Below are 17,180 nucleotides of genomic sequence, written 5' to 3'. Positions count from 1 at the left end.
CTTCCGAGGCAGGTGCATTGACGTTGTCGGTCAGTGCGCCCGCACTCAGTCGCGCGGCGTGACCCGCCAATTCGCGGGTTCGTTCGGTGCATCGCCCGGTGCGAGTGCACGGAAACATTCATCCCGATGCGCCTGTAGCTGGGTACGGGCGCACCGCATCGCCATGCCCTATGCACACCCATGGGTAGCATCGGTGCATCCGTCCCCGAAATCCTCGGAAACGCAAGAACGCGCGATAGGGCCCACGCAATCGACGTTGCGAGCGAGTTTAACATCCACAATCTGCTTTTTATCTCGTTTCCTATTTCGAAACTGTTGTAATTCTTTGCGTACTTTGACTTGACGCACCTGAGTGCTCAGGAAAGAAGTTTATTTTGGTCTGTTGGCGCATAATTTTAAGAATGTGTTACATCTCAAAGTGTCATCGAAAATTTTAAAATTTCATAGATCGTTCTATCACAGTGTGTCAGTATCTGTATAAAGTTTGATGATAATTCACTTATTGATTTGAAAAGTTATTAAATTTTTTACTTACATTTGATTCTTATGTATAAAATCACAATTTATAATGTACTTTTTATGTCGTTGTTGCAAATGCGATTGCGGAAACAGAGTCATTATTTCGTTTCTACATCGACGAGATACAAAGATAAGTACAAAAATAGTTTACGCGTCGAAGAGATTGCAAACCGAAGATTAAAGTTCGACCGATCGTATAAGTTTAAGTTTAATCCATTTTGTTTTAATCCACGTGAATTTTCGATTCGCGATCTTCAATCTCCAGCGCATCTGATACGAACTTAAAATATCGGGTTTGCTGTCCACTGTCCGAATTAGAAATCTCTTTTTTTCAACTTTTTACTTACGATTGAAATCAAGAATCTGATAAATGCCTTGAAAACATCATTACGTCATTTTCTAACTTTTTTTTAGTTTTATTAAATTTGTTACTCCTTATCATTTATTACGCTTTATAAAATAATTGAAAAAAACTTGAAAAATGTGTAACAATCTGACCTAGTTTAATTCATTATTTTATTATTGAGAACTTAATGCCTTTATTTCCGGTCTTCTTATCCGATCAAGTAAAATTTGCTGCTGCTTTTTTAGAAACAATATTTTTTTTAAACGAAACTTTTACGAAACTTAAGTTTCAACACTTGTAAAATGAGCGAAGAGATAAAAAGGCAATAAGCAAAAAGTAAAAACAAAAGTTCTGAAAACAGGAAACATTCTAGATTAGCATTTAGATTGCAAATAAAAAAATTATATTGGTGTAAAGAAAGATGTTGAAACTTTAGAATCGTATTATTTTTATTCTGCGCATTTTTTATATTTTGGTAAATTATAAATTTTGCATAAATCATGCACGAGCATAACACTTGATTAGTATAAAAAAAATGCGGAATATTTATGTGGACTTTATTCATCCTTGTTCACGTTATTAACCACAGGATACTTGCTTTATAATCGATTATTTAGATTTTTGTAGTCTATCTTGTAGTTAATGCTATACAATTCTCGTTCTCATTAAAGTTTATTAGCACATATAAATTGTGGTGCGAATAAATGAGCCATTATCACCATTGTGACATTTACTTGCGTACTGTTTCGTGAATTGATGTTTGTTAAAAGATAAGAGAGAAATGAGACAAAGAAATGAAATAAGAACGTATAAACTAGATTTATGAATATGATATCTGATACCATAAGAATTAACAATAAAAGTTAATTTTGAAATGATTCTTTACGGTTTTCTACTACGCGACATACGGTTTATAATATAATATAAATATAATTTTAATTTAATGTTTGTAACATTTCTCTCTCTCTCTCTCTCTCTCTCTCTCTCTCTCTCTCTCTCTCTCTCTCTCTCTATCTATCTATCTATCTATCTATCTATCTATCTATCTATCTATCTATCTATCTATCTATCTATCTCTAATATTCATAATAATAATTCATAAAGTATATATTGTCTCATGACTAATTTTCTTATTCCAGATTGCATTTTTAATGAGAAGAAAAATACCAACGAAAGAAAACATCAAGAAAACTATATTGGGTATCCTTCAATCTACAGCATTTCTTTCGTGGAGTGGTTTTTCGTACTCATTGTTTATTTGTTTATTAAGGTAAGTAATGATAAATATGATTAATGTAGTTAAAATTTCTGAGAAATTAAACAGATTTCAGGCATTTATTATTGGCTTGTTGTAAGAAATACATAGCGTATTTATCAACAAAAACATTAATACACTTAAATATACATCAGTACTGGAAGATACAACAAACAATTGTGATAATTCTGTTTCAGGCGAATTCTCGGACGTTTTTATATGCCGACTGTATCTTTTCTTCCGTCCTTTTTATCTAGCTTGTCTGCTATTGTAATAGAAAGAGCCTCTAGGCGTACGTTATTGTGTCTCTACGTGTCGAACATTGTAAGTAGATGTTGCAACAATCAAATTGCTAATATATATTATCGTTATCGTCTGCTTTTAGGCAACGGAAACGTTGTTCAGAATGGGTGTGTGGCGTGGGTACTTTTCACCGATTCCGAGAGGAGAGGTCTACATCTTTGCCGTAAGCGTAGCTGTGTTATTGTATTTCTATCGTTCAAAGACAAATAAGGAGGATCAAATATATAAAATATTGAGGTAAATCTGAATTTGCGTACCTAATTAATACGTAATTGTATACGTAATGTCTGAATTAAAAATAACAGGATGATTGTTGGGCGACATGAAGAAACTGAATATCGTATAGACAAAAACCCACATTCTGAAACATCTTCAAGAGACACCGCGACTAGTGATGCGAGAAGTGATAGAAATATACGTAGGAGCTCGCCGAGACATAAATTTAATATTCTATGGAAGTCTTTTGAAGCCTACAAATATATTATTAATAGCTTAAAGGCACAAAGTAAGGATGCTTCGTGTCCGCATCCTTACAGTTGCGCATATTACATTTTAGCGGTAAGGATAGCGACATACAAATATTCTAGAGAAACAACACACGTTTTATATATTATTCGATGTGTAATTAATTCTTTTTCTCTTTTTTATTTAAAGAATAGTGCAAAGATCTTCAGTTACGGTGTTTGCGGACAAATAGTCCTTAAAATAATCCTCCAATTTAAAAAATTGCTTCAGAAGCCGAAATTACTAAAATCCACTATCTTTCAAAAAGAAAATTTAAATTTGGCTGTGTTTCTTGGAGGATTTGCCGGTTTTTATAGGGTAAATTATCTTGTTCTACATATTTGAGACAAAACATAGCATTAATATTGAATATTAATATCTTTCACGAATAATTTTCACTTGTTTTTTTTTGTATATAGCTAGTATCGTGCATATTAAGAAGAATCTTTCACCAAGATTCGCACATTTACGCTATTCCTGCTGGACTTATCGCAAGCGTAACATTTATGGCATATCCCAATTCTACTATAGCTTTATATTTCATGTGGAAGACACTACAGGTACTATATATTTCTACAATATTAACCTGTGAATTATACGATGTAATAAATTGTGATGTAATTACTGGCTTTATTTTAGTTGTTGTGGAATAATTCAGTGGAAAATGAGCAAGTACCTGAAATAAAGTGGTTTGTGATCTTATTGTATTGCTTTAGCACAGCACTTCTCTTTCATACAGCTATATTGGAACCACAAAACTTGAGATCGTCCTATTGGAAATTCCTTTACAATATGTCTGGGGGAAGGTAAGCATCGCGTGTGAGGGACATAAAGATTATTTTACTTAATAAAACTAAATTTTTGTATTAAAAAAATGTTAGAATAAAAATTTTACTTATATTCTTCTTGCAATAGGTAAAATAATTAGATATTGCAGATAACTCCAAAAAATGATTCAGTAATTATAACAGAAACTTATGAATCAATCCAAACTTTTATTCTACATATATTTCAGTTCATTATTCTTACTTCATATGTATCAATTTCAGAATAGCAGTGATGTCTCGGATACCTTTGAATGTGTTCGGTTTAGAAACCAGCAAAAATTTGCAAGAGGTGCTCAGAAAGACAAAAACCACAGATCAGATTACTTTTTCTTTCTGAAGTGTCGATTATAATAACTTATGAAAAGTGACAATACGTACCTTGTCTGTTAGTCTTTTTTTATTTCCCTTGGAAATGTAATTTTCCAGAACCAAAGACAACGTGTACTATATACGTATTAGATAAAATTGTATAAACTGAATTCTATATGATACGATACCAAGTAAAGTAACAAAATGTATCTTATGGCCTGTTCTTTTTAGCTGCACTGATGCACTGGTGCAATAAGTTAAAGTGAGACAAATATATATTTTTTCTCATTCTAACTTGTTGCACCAGTACAGTAGTGCAGAGAAAAAGAACAGGTCATTAGTGTAGCGACCTGGACATCGAATTTTTTTGTTCTTCTATCATTTTGTTCTTCTATCGAATCTATCTAATTCGAGAAATAGCGATGCGCGATGGTGCTTGGATATGTTGTGATACTAAACGAACTTAATACTTTTATACACAGATATAACTTATGTAATTTAATATATTTGATTGTTATATGGTCTTCTGCTTCTTAGTTTATTGGCCTGGACCAATAACTGTTATGGTGTGATAATTATATACATCAAAAAAATAAATATTTAAATAAATATGGTTATTACTAGAGTTAATTTGCAAATACGTTCAAATACTTAACGACATACTTTCATACTTTACCCTCTGCAACATATCTAATATTTTTCTACATATTTTTTTCTTTACTTCAGATTATTTTTTTATTCTTTTGTCGCTGATGATAAAATATGTATCACAGACAGACAACTTCATATTGTAAACTTTTATAAATTATACATAACTTTATTTATTGAAATACAAGCAATGCAATAGGTAATAACATTCTCTTACATCCACAATATCTGAATTATGACTGGTTTGTGACAATGTCTAATGCTCTGTTCATTATAATATCTGCGACACTCTTATGTTTCGTCTTTACTCTCCTTTTCTTTCGCAATACATTGTCCCAATTAATACGACTTTGCATTTTTAACTTCTTATGATTTACAATACCGGCGACTATTTGAGAATCCAGAAGTGAAACGGAGTGTCTCGATGGATTCAATTTGAGAGGTTCCAAACTTTTTAATGAGTCAATTTGCCATGGCAGTAATCCAATGGGACATTCGATCCATTGATAATTACCTGGAAATCAGATTTAAAAAGATATTATTGATCATTCAAATTTCATATTATATATTTTAAAAGATTTGTGTCAAAGTTGAAGGAAAATTCTGATTTTTTCCAAAAACTTTGAAAACCACTCAGATTGATAACCTTGTGTATGGTTTTAAGAATGTAAAACTTTGTTTTTTTAAGCTATGCGTTATTTTATTATTTTTATTCAATCAAAATATGCAATAAGCGAACATTATTCTTAAAAAAAAAAGTAAACTCCACCTGATTTCTTCACATTAGACATTTTTTTTAATGATAAATAAATCAAGCCTCTATTATTTTTGATTATTTTGATTGAACAAGTTATTTTCAAGAAAAAAAATTTTCTTTTAACTTTAAAAACTTGTATCTTTAAAACAAAGCTATTTTAGATATCAAGATATAGTTTTGTCTAAAATTTAATACAAGGAATCATCCTTTAAAATTCTTAAAGACTATATACGTCTTCGAAAAAACGTTTATAAATGCATACCATGTGCTGGCTTCCAATGTGAATTACGGATTATTTGATCTGCTAATAAGTGAGCAGTTTTCTTTTGAAGTTTTATTTTATGTATCTGCACTTTGTTTACTGTTGGACTTGGATCGAAATCTTCGATACTAAATATTTTATCACTATCAATGTTGTTATCTTCACTATTGTCCTTTTGGAATGTGTAAATTTCAAGCAAATTTAACAAATGTCTTTTTGTTTGCACATCTATTCTTGGTGTAAACAACTTTAAAATTGGTTCTACCAATCTTGCAGAGAATTCGTTCACATTTAATAGAAGTCTTGATAAAAAATTAATATCAAGAAGAAAGTCCGGTATAGTACTTGATATGTCCAGCCACAGGATGTTTTTCAAGTATGGATGTTTAGAGTGTATGCGTTCTTTGAGAAGGTTACTTAAAGTCTTCGTGTCTAGTTTTATATTATCCTTTTGCAATTCATACTCCATGGTATGAGAAGTACTTTGAACAATATCCAGTTGAACAAAACTATAGAAGATAGAACTTATCCATAAGGCAGCAAGATTTCTTTTTTCCTTATCTTCACGTTCTTGGTCCACAATACTGAGCAACTTAAACAACAATGTTTCTAGCATCTCTCTTTCATGTAATAAAAAAATGATGTCTTTCCAGAATCGAAGCATTTTGAAAGGTAAAATCTTCCTTTTCAAATTAATACTCCTCTTCTCATTTTGTCGAAAAACTCTCATGATGTCTAAATTTGGTAGAAAAACTTTATTGCTAAATAACGCGTTACATATTGCGTCGCTCTTCTCATATACTGTACTCAAAGATTCATTCATATCCAGAGATATCTTGGATAAAAGTAAAGCTTGTGCAGTTTGCAAATTATATTCTTTATCAATCTTTATAGTTTTTTTGTAAACGGATATATATTCATTCTCATCATTGTCTGAGATTTTACTTTTACACTGCATCAGCATGTGCGTGCGTAATTCTTGCAATATTTCCCTACAAGAAGTAACGACAAATTAATTTAATTATATCTTGAAATTTCATATTAAGAATTTGTTAACCAGAAAAAATGTTAAAACAAAACAATTTATTTGATTTGCAATAAAAATATACCGTAATTGTATCTCTGGTAAATCTGACACTAAATTATAACCAGCGTCAACATATAAACTAACAGCTGACCAAAGTTCGATTACATCAGTGAAGTTTTGCACTTCAGATTCTTCTTCTTCAGCTTCTTTCATGTAACATTTTTCCATTGCATGTGCCTCAGGTGCCCAATATTCATCCTGTAAAAGATTAAACAATTATTATTTTTATTATTATTATAATTAATAATAATGTTTTAATATAAATTATAACAATGTTTAATATATATTATATAATTATAGCAGAAATAGACATACATGCAACCAATGAAGCAATATATTAATTGCTATTCTTAGTACTCCAATGGATGGCAATTCGTGTCCATGGGCAGTCTTATGTCTCAACTCAACTATCCATTCTGGGATTTTCAGTTGGTTGGCTATCTTAAACATAGATGTCTGCTTTGTATGCCCTATGTTGCAGAAGTGATTTAAGAATCTCATTATTGTAGTTGAATACATCAGGCTCAAATCGTTCTCGCAGTACATAGGCAATTCACCACTGTCGATTTTGGATGTCCATTCGCGATCACGGAGACACACTTGCAAAATTGACAAAGTGCAATCTACACCAACTGGGAGTTTTGGCATCCTAAAAATAACAATATAAAAAATTTGTCTCGATATATTCAATTGAGCATGTATGACAAATTTTACAACAAAATAATAATTTTTCTTACAGTTCTTTTATATAATTTTTCAAAATGTTTATGTAATTAGTAGGAAACTTTTCAGATTTTTTTACACAAATTGAATCGCAGAAATATTAAGAAAGTCTACATCTTTTTCTAGAATTCTTTATATAATCTGAAATATTATAAGCCTCCAAGAATTATTTTATAATTATTAAATGATTATCACCTAGCTTTCCACGCTAAAAGTGTCTCATAGGCCTTCACCTGTTCATCTGGGTCGTTGGAATAAATCTGTCTGTACACATTATGCCATTCCACCCTTGGGATCAACAAAATGATTACTCGTCGTCATTCACTCTTTCTGTCGAAATATCACTTGTCAACCGATACTTACGGAGATAACCATGGCACCTGCTTTACACCGTCCTGTCTTTTGGACAGCGACATGCTTCACGTTTCACACCACGTGCTTCTTTTACACCACGTGCACCAGGTCAGGTTATCCAAGCATTACAAGTTGTAATTTACAACCGTTCTAGGCTCGAGTTTCCAACAAACCCAGCAAAAACCAATAGAAAACTAAATGCCCGTCGAAGCGGTCAAAGTGTTTCCATCCACCAACGCCTGGCCTCCACCAGCCTCCACTTACATGAATTGAAACATGCACTTCGAACTTCGAACTATACAAAAATGTTAGCGCGTTCTGAGTTCTGAATACGGACCAGTGTACAATTGTCTATAGATTTTTTTCTGTGCTATGTTTATGATTATTTGGTTCTGTTCCATGCTATATCCATAAAATATAAATACTAGCTTTTAATGCATACTTGTAAAACATGATTAATATGCGAGATCGAAGCTAAATTGCTACTGTATTTCATTAAATTATAATAAAATAAGAAGATAAAATGGCAAGACAAATCACAACAGTATTGATAGACCTTAGTGGAACGTTACATATTGATAACACAATTATTCCGGGTGCTGTAGAAGCGTTGAACAGGTTATATTAGTTTAAGTTTTGTTTTCCTTTTTCAAGTATTTAATTAATATATTTTATGCTAAGTGCTTTACATATACAAACTGCATAATTTCTTTAAAAATAGTACGCTTTAACTTTAAATTTTTTAATCTGAACGTTTATTTCAATTTTGCTTGTTTTGTATAAAAAAGTTCAAAACTTTGATTTAACAGTATGTACAAGACTTCTTATTCTATTTCACTATTCTACTTATAAAACTGCATCTTTCAGTTTTTTTCCATATATTCCTATATTTTTTAAAATATTATTTTTAAGGTTTTCTTCAAAATAAAAAAGTCGAAAATTAATGAATTAATGAAAAATTTATTGCTTGTTTAATGACGATTTCTTGTAACTAATTGTAATATGTATTTTTATATAACAAATATCTTGAAGACACTGAACTAATATTGAATATAAAGATGAATTTTTGTCATTTAATTAATTACTGAAATTTTAAATTTATATTTTACATTGCAGACTACGAAATGCAAACTTGTCGATTAAATTCGTCACCAATACCACCAAAGAGTCAAGTAACTACTTATACGAACGTCTGATAAAACTTGGGTTTGATTTACAAAAGGAGGAGATTTTCAGTTCTTTGGCAGCTGCAAGAAAATTGATTGTCTCTCGGCGATTGAAGCCAATGCTATTAATCGATCCAGCGGCGATGGAGGATTTCCAAGATTTGGTCACAGATGATACACCTGATGCAGTAGTGATTGGTTTAGCACCGAGCAAATTTAACTACGACGAACTGAACAAGGCATTCAGGTAGTCCTATGTCCTATTCCTTTTCATGTCTATCATATTTAAACAACATATATGTATGGTATTTTAGATTGCTTTTGAATGGTGCTTCCCTTATAGCCATTCATGAAGGACGGTATTACAAACGCCCCGATGGTCTAGCTCTGGGTCCTGGAGCATTTATTAAAGGCCTGGAATACTCTAGCAGTGTAAAAGCGGAGGTTGTTGGTAAACCGACAATAGGATTTTTCAAAGCGGCTTTAGAGGAAATAGATCCGGCGCAGGCTGTGATGATTGGAGATGTAATATGGCTTAAATAACATTGTCCTTTGTTCATTGTAATCTTTATACACGCTTATATATAGAGAGAATTTTTTCTTTGAATTTATCCTCAAGTTCATGGTGATCGTGGGATATAGTATTTTGCCAAATTTTATTATGTCAAATTGTGTCAAATTTAACCGAACTTTTGTTTTATTATGATAAATATTCAGTGATAAATTATATAATAAATTATAAATCAGAATTATAAAATTTTGGAAATATGCTGTCCCACACCGCAATTTTCAAGGTAAATTCTAAAAAACTTCTCTCTGAGTAAACAAATCTTTTTGTGATTAGGACGTAAGAGATGATGTAGCTGGTGCGCAAGCAGCTGGGATCAAAGGTATCCTGGTACAAACTGGTAAATATAGAACAGGAGATGAAAACTCGATTACTCCAGGACCAGCAAAGGTGTGTGCTTCTTTCGCGGAAGCTGTCGAGAGTATTCTCAGTGAGATCATTTAAATATTTGCGATTCGGCGAAATCATGAAACATGTAAGTGGCAATAGAATTCTTTATTCAAATAATTGCTGCACGATGCAATCTCTTTTCTACATTAAATTATATTCTATATAAATACTGATTATTTTATATAATGTACATAGTCTGGAATGATGCCATATTGTTGTAAAATAGATACAATAAATACAAATAGACATTAATGTCAATCCTTTTCTGATATAGATTTTTTGAATGTCGTTTTGTTTATCATTATACGTTTCGGTAGAGATAATATCAATATGTAGCAATGTATTACAAAGTTAATCAGGTAAATTATGAAAGTATTCGAGGACAGTTGGAAATTCAGAATGCATGAATATTCAGCATTCCAGCCATTTTTGCTTTATCATGTTTACTGTTTTAGTATTCGAGGATAGAAATATCGTCTCGTTATACATATTTCGTAGAAAATTGTAGAAAATTTGACTTTTTCAAGTTCGACATTGCAAAATTGAATAATTTACACTCAGGGCCGTAAAAATTGTATCTTACAAAGCAATCATCTGACACAAGCATTGGATTTTTTGTAGAGACGATATTAGTCTATGATCTCATTCTAAAAATTACAAATTTAATCTTTCGCCTTACGTCGTATAAGTAGTATCACTGTAGAATTTGCACCTGATAATGAAACAATGATACAGAAGGGAAATGTGCTGTCTATCGAAAATTTACAAGTATCATGTTTTCTGTATAAAATTTGGCACCCAAGTTTGCTTTTTTTTTTAAATTTTGTTCTTTTTTTATATGAATTGAAAAAATGATGAAATAGATTTTGATTTTTACACTATTAATGTTCTCTTATTAATAATTCGTGTTTTTCTGTGCAAAAATATCACATCTCGAATAAAACGAATTAAATTTACTATCTTTAACAACATAAAATTACATGCTGCTTGCTGTAAAATATATAGTGAAGAATATATGCAATAAAAATTTATATGATGCTGCAATAACTTTTGTGATTCATCATTGATGTTTTAAAAGAGAAATTATTTATTGTTATGTGTATATTTAAAATAATTATGGGTTATTTTAAATATTGATATAAACCGTGATTAAAATACCCTGCATAATTTATGCTCAAGCACATTTTGATTACAGCAACAAATATGTCTAAAGTGCATGTTTAAAAAAATAAAGAATAAAAATTAATCACGATTTATATGAAAAATCTGTATAGAGAACACTAATATGTACATCTTCAAAGAACTATGCAATGAACTGAACAATTAAAGTTGATTATAGATATTCATTGTGCAAATAAAACCCTATTGTCATTGTAATAAAGAATTGAAATAATTCCAAATTTGAAAGCAATTTACAATTTGCATTTCTTGTGATATAAATCTTATCAAGATGTTTAAAAGATAACTGTATTTTCGTATATTGTGATCTAATTTACATTGGTATTTGGGAAATTATTCTAATATTTAATAACCATTTTAAAAAATATAAGTCCACTGCACAATTTCTTTTGCAACAACTCGTGTAAAGATAACGAATAAAGCTTTCTTAATCAGGATGATAGAATTTTTGTCCATCACGCATTCATATATCTTCACTCAGTCAAGAAACACGTTTCTTTCTTTCTCTTTTTCTCTCATAGTATTTTAACAATATATATTTCGATAGATACATGAAAACAAGTGACGGAAAATAATTCTTAACATATGTAAAGCATTACCAAATCAAGGTAAACCAAAACTTGATAATAGATAAAATTATAACATACAATTATCTAGTTAAAATGACAAAATATTTACATTTATAAAAAAAATTATTTTCATATGTACATTTTAATAACGCAAACAATATTGTGTCTCATAAACCATATTAAAAACTAGTATAATTTTTTTCTAATAATTTAACTCTGCAGTAATAGTAAATATTATTGGCTGAGTTGTTTGCACAATAAGATCTATTAAATTTTTATTTATACGGCGTACTATATTATTAATGGACATTACATTCACAGTCGTGTTCGTATATGTACAGTTTATAATCTATCAAATGTTAAATTAGAAACTACAATTTTTTATATTTTTTATTATACATTTTTTCAAAGATCAAATTCTGTTGAATACTGCTTTGCATATCTTTTGACAATTATATTATCAATGATTTTTTTATGTAGAACCTTACAAAATTTAATTTTTGATGTTAAATATCTCCTACACTTATATATTTTACATATATATCTTATATTTATTTTTTATTAGTTTTCATGAGGACAGAATTTGATCTTATTACATTGCAGACAAATACATTCTCTTATTTCCTATATGAATCATAGGAAATATTGAACTTCTAATTTGGCTATTCAAATATAATTTGATTAATAGTGAATTGACATATTTCTTTTTTCATATATATATTTTTTTATATATCAGTTTTTTGCTCTCTAATATAACGAGGCAAGTGTGAAATATACATTTTGCATGTACGCATAACGAAACATATTGTATAATTTTTTATACCCCCAATAAATATTCAATGTTTTTATTACAATACTAAAAGAAGACGATCCTATGTATTGATTACGAAATATGTAACTAAAACAGAATTAAGAAAGGAAATTTGAGAAGCATTTGTGAGAACCACCTGGATCCATTAGACCTAACGAAACCACCAATTTTCTCGGCCATGCGGTCTATTCTTTCTTGTTTCTTTTTTGTGCCATACGTTCTTATTGATACTTTTGGAATGGGAAGACGATATATGGCTGACAATAAACACTTTAAAATCTATATCCCATCTATATCCCAGGTACAAAAAGCATGATATTCTCAAGTGGATTAATCAAAAGTAATGCTCTGTCTGTGAATTTGGCCATAGGATGTAAGTGTATAAAAGTGAGCAAAATTTACATTAATACTTCCACGCATTATTGCCTTAGAACTTTGCGTTATGTTAATCTCTAATACTCCAAATACGCCTCGCTTTCTTTCGCTTCCGCCTCAACGTCGCACGAAACGTTCGTTAAATCCAGGTGATCATTTCTCAAGAAGAAGGTGGCACAAGGTACCATATTCTGCAAGTAGCCCATGTATTTTCTACTATTCTGAAACGAATCAATCTTAAATTTTTTTTACCGAAATCAATAGAATAATCGGATAAAATCGGAGTACGTGCAGCATACTTTACCATGGTATAAAACCAGACACACTGTAATGGTTCATGATGTAATGTAGTTAATTCCAACTATTTAACAGGGCGATAATGAAGTGTTAAATCCGCCGAACTTTTCCAGATGAAATGTCTGACCTGAAAAAAATAGAATACATGTAAAACATACTCTCTACGATTAGAAAAGGTTTACTCAGCTTGATACATACTGTCCTCAGATCCATTGAAGGATCCAAGACCTGATCATTACATAAGAGTTCAACTTTTTCCTCAGCCAACGAAGAATTATCAGCATTGGAATCTGTATTCGTCCTATCGCCTGCCGGAGACCCGCTGGAAACTGTATTTCCACCACCAGTCACCGAACCCGAGTCGCTTCCCGCACCGAGCACTTTATCGTAAACATGCTCAGCCACTTTACGGACTTGTATAAAATCATTTGCTATCAAACGATCCCTTAAAAATAACACGTAATTACTCGTCAGCCATTGTACAATTGAATTGAAGGCACAGTGCATACTTTTTCAAACTTTTTACACCTGAAGAAGCGTGAGGAAGAAGATAGAAGGGTATTTTAATGAATTGTGGAAGATTTTTGTCCACGACAATGTTCACTACCCATGGAGGTACGGTCTCGTTTAACAGGACGCTCTCAGTTTCTCCTGCGGCATCCCGAGCCAATAGTCGATAGACAGTTCTACCTCCCACTTCACTGAAAAGCAAGATAATGATTTATTGATCTAATCAACGAAACGTTCCTGCAAAATACACTTTTCGCGTACCTGAAGGTAATAGGTGTGTGACTAGGAACTGAGAAATACGGATTTCCTCCTCTTATATGCTGCAAAGGAGGATTTCCATCATTGCCATTACCCTCATTCTCGTCATCAGCATGTAATGGTCTCCACCAGTGTTCAAGTAATGCTTGCAGTAAAAGATTCCCATAATTTACTAAAAATAGGAATATTAAATTTCCGAATTAATGTTACGAATATTACTAATAAAATACGAATATTATTAATCACCTTTTTGATCTACAGCATCATTCTCGGCCAAACCGGTCTCTTTAGCGGAAACCCATGCAGAGAAACAATCATTTTCATCTTGCCCTAAATGTATAGTTAGCATCTGCAATGATAAGAAATATTTAGAATTGGTTTAAGCAGCTATCGGTTCGTCAAAGAAACGAACGCATACCCCCGTTTTGAGATCGACGTTAAACCAATTTGGAACATACACCATTTTATTTCTCTTTTTACACTCCTGCTCGAAATCGACTTTGCCTAAATCTTCTACTTTACATGCTTTTAATACATCATATAACGCAACATTCTCTTCTGTATCCTTTGTTAAAACGTGTCTTTTGTCATTCAATATGTGGTAATGTCTTATGGCAGGAGCACCCAGTATTTTCTGTGTAGGTTCGGTGTTTCTTAAAATATTACTTGCAGAATCGCAATAATCTCCGATTCCTAATTCTTGCCAATCCTTTTGGCTTATTGACTGAAATAATGGAAAATGTTCTTTATAATATATATATAATTTTTTTATGGAAACGTAAATCAGTAAAACAGATTTTAAAATTTCTTTAACATTATAAGACTTTATTTACCCAATTATTAATAGTCGATTCACTGGTGGCAACCCAAATACTAGATTGATCTGGCGTCATAGCCATTTTGAGTATTGGTGCCTTTTCTTCACAAATAACTGTGTATCTCTCTGCATAGCTTAATTCCGTTATTACTACCCTTTTATCCCTGCCTCCAGATATTACATGACTAAAATTATCTGTTGCCTAAGACATGTAAGAATTTAATTTGCAATAATATTTTATAACAATGATTAAAGTATTGAAAAACTTATATACGTAATTGTACATATAATTACCAATAATGCCCACACTCCTTCTTTGTGAACTCTATATGTTTGTACACATCTCTGTTGGCCAAGCGACCACAATTTAATAGTGCCATCAGAACTCGCTGATAAGCATTGTGTTCCATCTCTGTTCAAGACTAATGCTTTAATATTATCTGTATGACCACGAAGTTTCATAAGTTTGGTACAAAATCGTGGATCCCATACTCGAAGGATCTTTTCTGTGCTACCACTTACGACAATTGTACCAATCTGATTCATGGCAAGACTGTATATAGAGTCTCTGTTTCCGCTAAGGGACGATGCTGCAACGAGAGAAAAATGTTGAGCACATTAATTGTATATAAAAGGTATGCACGACAGCCAAGATATGTGAATTACGTACTTGTGACTGTATTATTACTCGCGGTAAGAGCAGTCAATGTATTAACATCCCAGAGAAATATTGACTTGTCCAGACCCGCACTAGCAACTTGCTCTCTATCTTTGGCATATGCTAATGCTTTGACATAGTCCTTGTGTGTACGCAGGGTAGACATACAGAAGCCTTTATGTGCATTCCATACCTTGACAGTGGTGTCGGAACTTGCAGATATAACTGCAGATTTGTTTGATGATTAGCATATCAAGGTTGATAACAAAAATTGGAAACCAAACAATATTGTGTTGCATTTGATATAGGCAATATATCACTTAGTAGAATATACTTTAATATATAAATTTATATGTACTATATATATAAAATTTTAAATTACAAAAATTTGCTAAAAGGATATTTTGTATAAGTGAGCACTTACGATTTTTGCCATTACAACATAGCACTATATCATTAACCCAATCCGTATGATGTTCCATGGATTGGATATAAGGCTCCTTCATGCTTCTACAATTCCATATCCTTATAATGCTGTCTCTGCCAGCGGAATATAGCCTGTGCAAAGCTGGGTCATACTGCAAGGAATTAACACCAGCCCTGTGCTGCTTCTCTACCTCATCTCTAATGACTAAAGACACCTTTAAAAAAATAATTCACAATGAATTGACATAGCTTCTCTTGTTACATTGGCAACTTGTAAGAGGTCAACAAAAGTTATTCTTATCAATGTTCAATATTAAACATAACAAATGTATACCATAATTTTTGTATATTTAGCTCAAATTTAGCTCAAGAGAGAATTGGTACATTCAAATATTATAAATTAGTAACAAAGAATAAATTCTCTTATTATTTAGTATTTATTAATACAATTCTTTAACACAAGAAACAAATAATTATTTCATTACGCAATGCGTTGTCATAACGTATAAAGTTATAAAATACTGTACAAAACTCTTTTGAAGCATCGGTCGAGGGGCTCGGCAAGTTCTTCGCGGATTCGTCAGAGTGATAGGATTATACCTGTACTTTCTTACGGGCGCTCGGCCCGACTGTTTTGTGAGCTGCCATTGCGCCCGGGATCACTGCCTCGTCCGGCGTCTCAACGGCGAAGTCCTTGTAGCGTGGAGGAGCGGAGGAAAACGCAGAAAAATCCGTCCGGACGTAAAAGCGGCGCGCACGGTGTACGTCGTTCAGGCGGTACCACGTTGCGCACGATCGTCGTCCCGCACTCGCGGCATCATCGGCATCGTCGAAACCGCCGTCGCCGTTGTCGTTGTTGTTATTGTTGCTGCTGTCGTTCACGTAGCCGAGCTCAGTGTCGGCGAATGTCGCGTGGCATCATCGTCATCGTACTTGGCATATCACACTACCATCGATGGTAGAGCGCGCGAGACTGGCCGCGGTAACGGTGCATCACCGAGAAAGAGAGGAAATGGTCTCAAACACTCCACGACCGCGAGGCTCCGTTCATGACGTGCACGCACCACGTTCGTAGTGATCGCCGTCGCTGATACTCCTGTCCCGTCACCCGTGCTCCACCGGCGTCGATGTCGATATCATATGCCACAGCGTGTATTGTACGCACGTAGCGTTACATCACGTCGTGATTTAACGAGCGTCCAATGAGCGGCTACCACCATCGTTGTCCCTTTCGTGCCACGCTCGTGAATTCGGACAAGCGA

At 32.6% G+C, this 17,180-nt stretch overlaps 4 protein-coding genes across 8 annotated transcripts in view; 2 read left to right on the top strand and 2 right to left on the bottom strand.

Annotated features, from left to right (window-relative positions):
- Nucleotides 1–4,674, top strand: part of LOC105832447 (transmembrane protein 135) — a 13,116-nt gene extending 8,442 nt beyond the window's left edge. For 2 of the 3 annotated variants that reach the window (XM_012673399.3, XM_012673398.3), the window contains exons 2-9: nt 2,005–2,135; nt 2,318–2,444; nt 2,506–2,660; nt 2,729–2,981; nt 3,078–3,245; nt 3,347–3,487; nt 3,567–3,733; nt 3,977–4,672. In XM_012673399.3, coding sequence (XP_012528853.2) covers nt 2,017–2,135; nt 2,318–2,444; nt 2,506–2,660; nt 2,729–2,981; nt 3,078–3,245; nt 3,347–3,487; nt 3,567–3,733; nt 3,977–4,091 — 1,245 coding nt within the window. In that variant the 5' untranslated portion in view covers nt 2,005–2,016 and the 3' untranslated portion in view covers nt 4,092–4,672. Of the gene's footprint in view, nt 1–427; nt 650–2,004; nt 2,136–2,317; nt 2,445–2,505; nt 2,661–2,728; nt 2,982–3,077; nt 3,246–3,346; nt 3,488–3,566; nt 3,734–3,976 lie in introns of those variants that run through there. The other variant, XM_036289488.1, reaches the window with a different exon arrangement.
- On the bottom strand, nt 4,463–8,045 carry LOC105832452. The gene is made up of 6 exons (XM_012673405.3): nt 7,904–8,045; nt 7,736–7,828; nt 7,133–7,466; nt 6,840–7,015; nt 5,731–6,722; nt 4,463–5,225 (listed from the first exon to the last, which is right to left on the bottom strand). Exons 1-6 carry the CDS (start codon nt 7,954–7,956, stop codon nt 4,945–4,947), a joined length of 1,929 nt encoding a protein of 642 aa, XP_012528859.2. The 5' UTR covers nt 7,957–8,045; the 3' UTR covers nt 4,463–4,944.
- On the top strand, nt 7,775–10,270 carry LOC105832453 (haloacid dehalogenase-like hydrolase domain-containing protein 2). Of its 2 annotated transcripts, none has more exons than XM_012673408.3 (4): nt 7,775–8,002; nt 9,011–9,307; nt 9,375–9,585; nt 9,905–10,270. In XM_012673408.3, the coding sequence occupies exons 1-4, from the start codon at nt 7,914–7,916 to the stop codon at nt 10,070–10,072; spliced, it is 765 nt and encodes a 254-aa protein (XP_012528862.1). In that variant the 5' UTR covers nt 7,775–7,913; the 3' UTR covers nt 10,073–10,270. The 2 variants fall into 2 exon arrangements, with proteins under 2 accessions (XP_012528862.1, XP_012528860.1); XM_012673406.3 differs by lacking the exon at nt 7,775–8,002 and adding an exon at nt 8,374–8,512.
- On the bottom strand, nt 10,122–17,137 carry LOC105832450 (WD repeat-containing protein 48). 2 transcript variants are annotated; one of them, XM_012673404.3, is made up of 12 exons: nt 16,519–17,137; nt 15,917–16,133; nt 15,505–15,717; nt 15,129–15,424; nt 14,851–15,036; nt 14,436–14,741; nt 14,264–14,366; nt 14,021–14,189; nt 13,759–13,950; nt 13,448–13,694; nt 13,257–13,376; nt 10,122–13,168 (listed from the first exon to the last, which is right to left on the bottom strand). In XM_012673404.3, the coding sequence occupies exons 1-11, from the start codon at nt 16,564–16,566 to the stop codon at nt 13,314–13,316; spliced, it is 2,040 nt and encodes a 679-aa protein (XP_012528858.1). In that variant the 5' UTR covers nt 16,567–17,137; the 3' UTR covers nt 10,122–13,168; nt 13,257–13,313. The 2 variants fall into 2 exon arrangements, with proteins under 2 accessions (XP_012528858.1, XP_012528857.1); XM_012673403.3 differs by having other exon boundaries at nt 10,122–13,173; nt 16,519–17,136.
- Between the last annotated feature and the right edge of the window lie 43 nt (nt 17,138–17,180).

This window comes from Monomorium pharaonis, chromosome 7, assembly GCF_013373865.1.
Source record: "Monomorium pharaonis isolate MP-MQ-018 chromosome 7, ASM1337386v2, whole genome shotgun sequence".
In the NCBI taxonomy this organism is placed as follows: Eukaryota; Metazoa; Arthropoda; class Insecta; order Hymenoptera; family Formicidae; genus Monomorium; species Monomorium pharaonis.
Note: the sequence above shows the minus strand (reverse complement) of the source record. Positions and strands in the feature narration are given on the sequence as shown.

Bases quoted from the DNA above. Each gene is read 5' to 3' on its own strand.
- LOC105832452 (XM_012673405.3), bottom strand. From the start codon at position 7,956: ATGTCGCTGTCCAAAAGACAGGACGGTGTAAAGCAGGTGCCATGGTTA. The intron at 6,723-6,839 runs GTATATTTTTAT...TACTTCTTGTAG, and splicing joins TTACCAGAGATACAATTACG to GGAAATATTGCAAGAATTAC. The intron at 5,226-5,730 runs GTATGCATTTAT...TCTGATTTCCAG, and splicing joins ACATTGGAAGCCAGCACATG to GTAATTATCAATGGATCGAA.
- LOC105832453 (XM_012673406.3), top strand. From the start codon at position 8,418: ATGGCAAGACAAATCACAACAGTATTGATAGACCTTAGTGGAACGTTA. The intron at 8,513-9,010 runs GTTATATTAGTT...TTTACATTGCAG, and splicing joins GCTGTAGAAGCGTTGAACAG to ACTACGAAATGCAAACTTGT. The intron at 9,308-9,374 runs GTAGTCCTATGT...ATGGTATTTTAG, and splicing joins GAACTGAACAAGGCATTCAG to ATTGCTTTTGAATGGTGCTT.
- LOC105832450 (XM_012673404.3), bottom strand. From the start codon at position 16,566: ATGGCAGCTCACAAAACAGTCGGGCCGAGCGCCCGTAAGAAAGTACAG. The intron at 16,134-16,518 runs GTATAATCCTAT...ATTTTTTTAAAG, and splicing joins GCGCCCGTAAGAAAGTACAG to GTGTCTTTAGTCATTAGAGA. The intron at 15,037-15,128 runs GTAATTATATGT...TACATGTCTTAG, and splicing joins AAGGAGTGTGGGCATTATTG to GCAACAGATAATTTTAGTCA.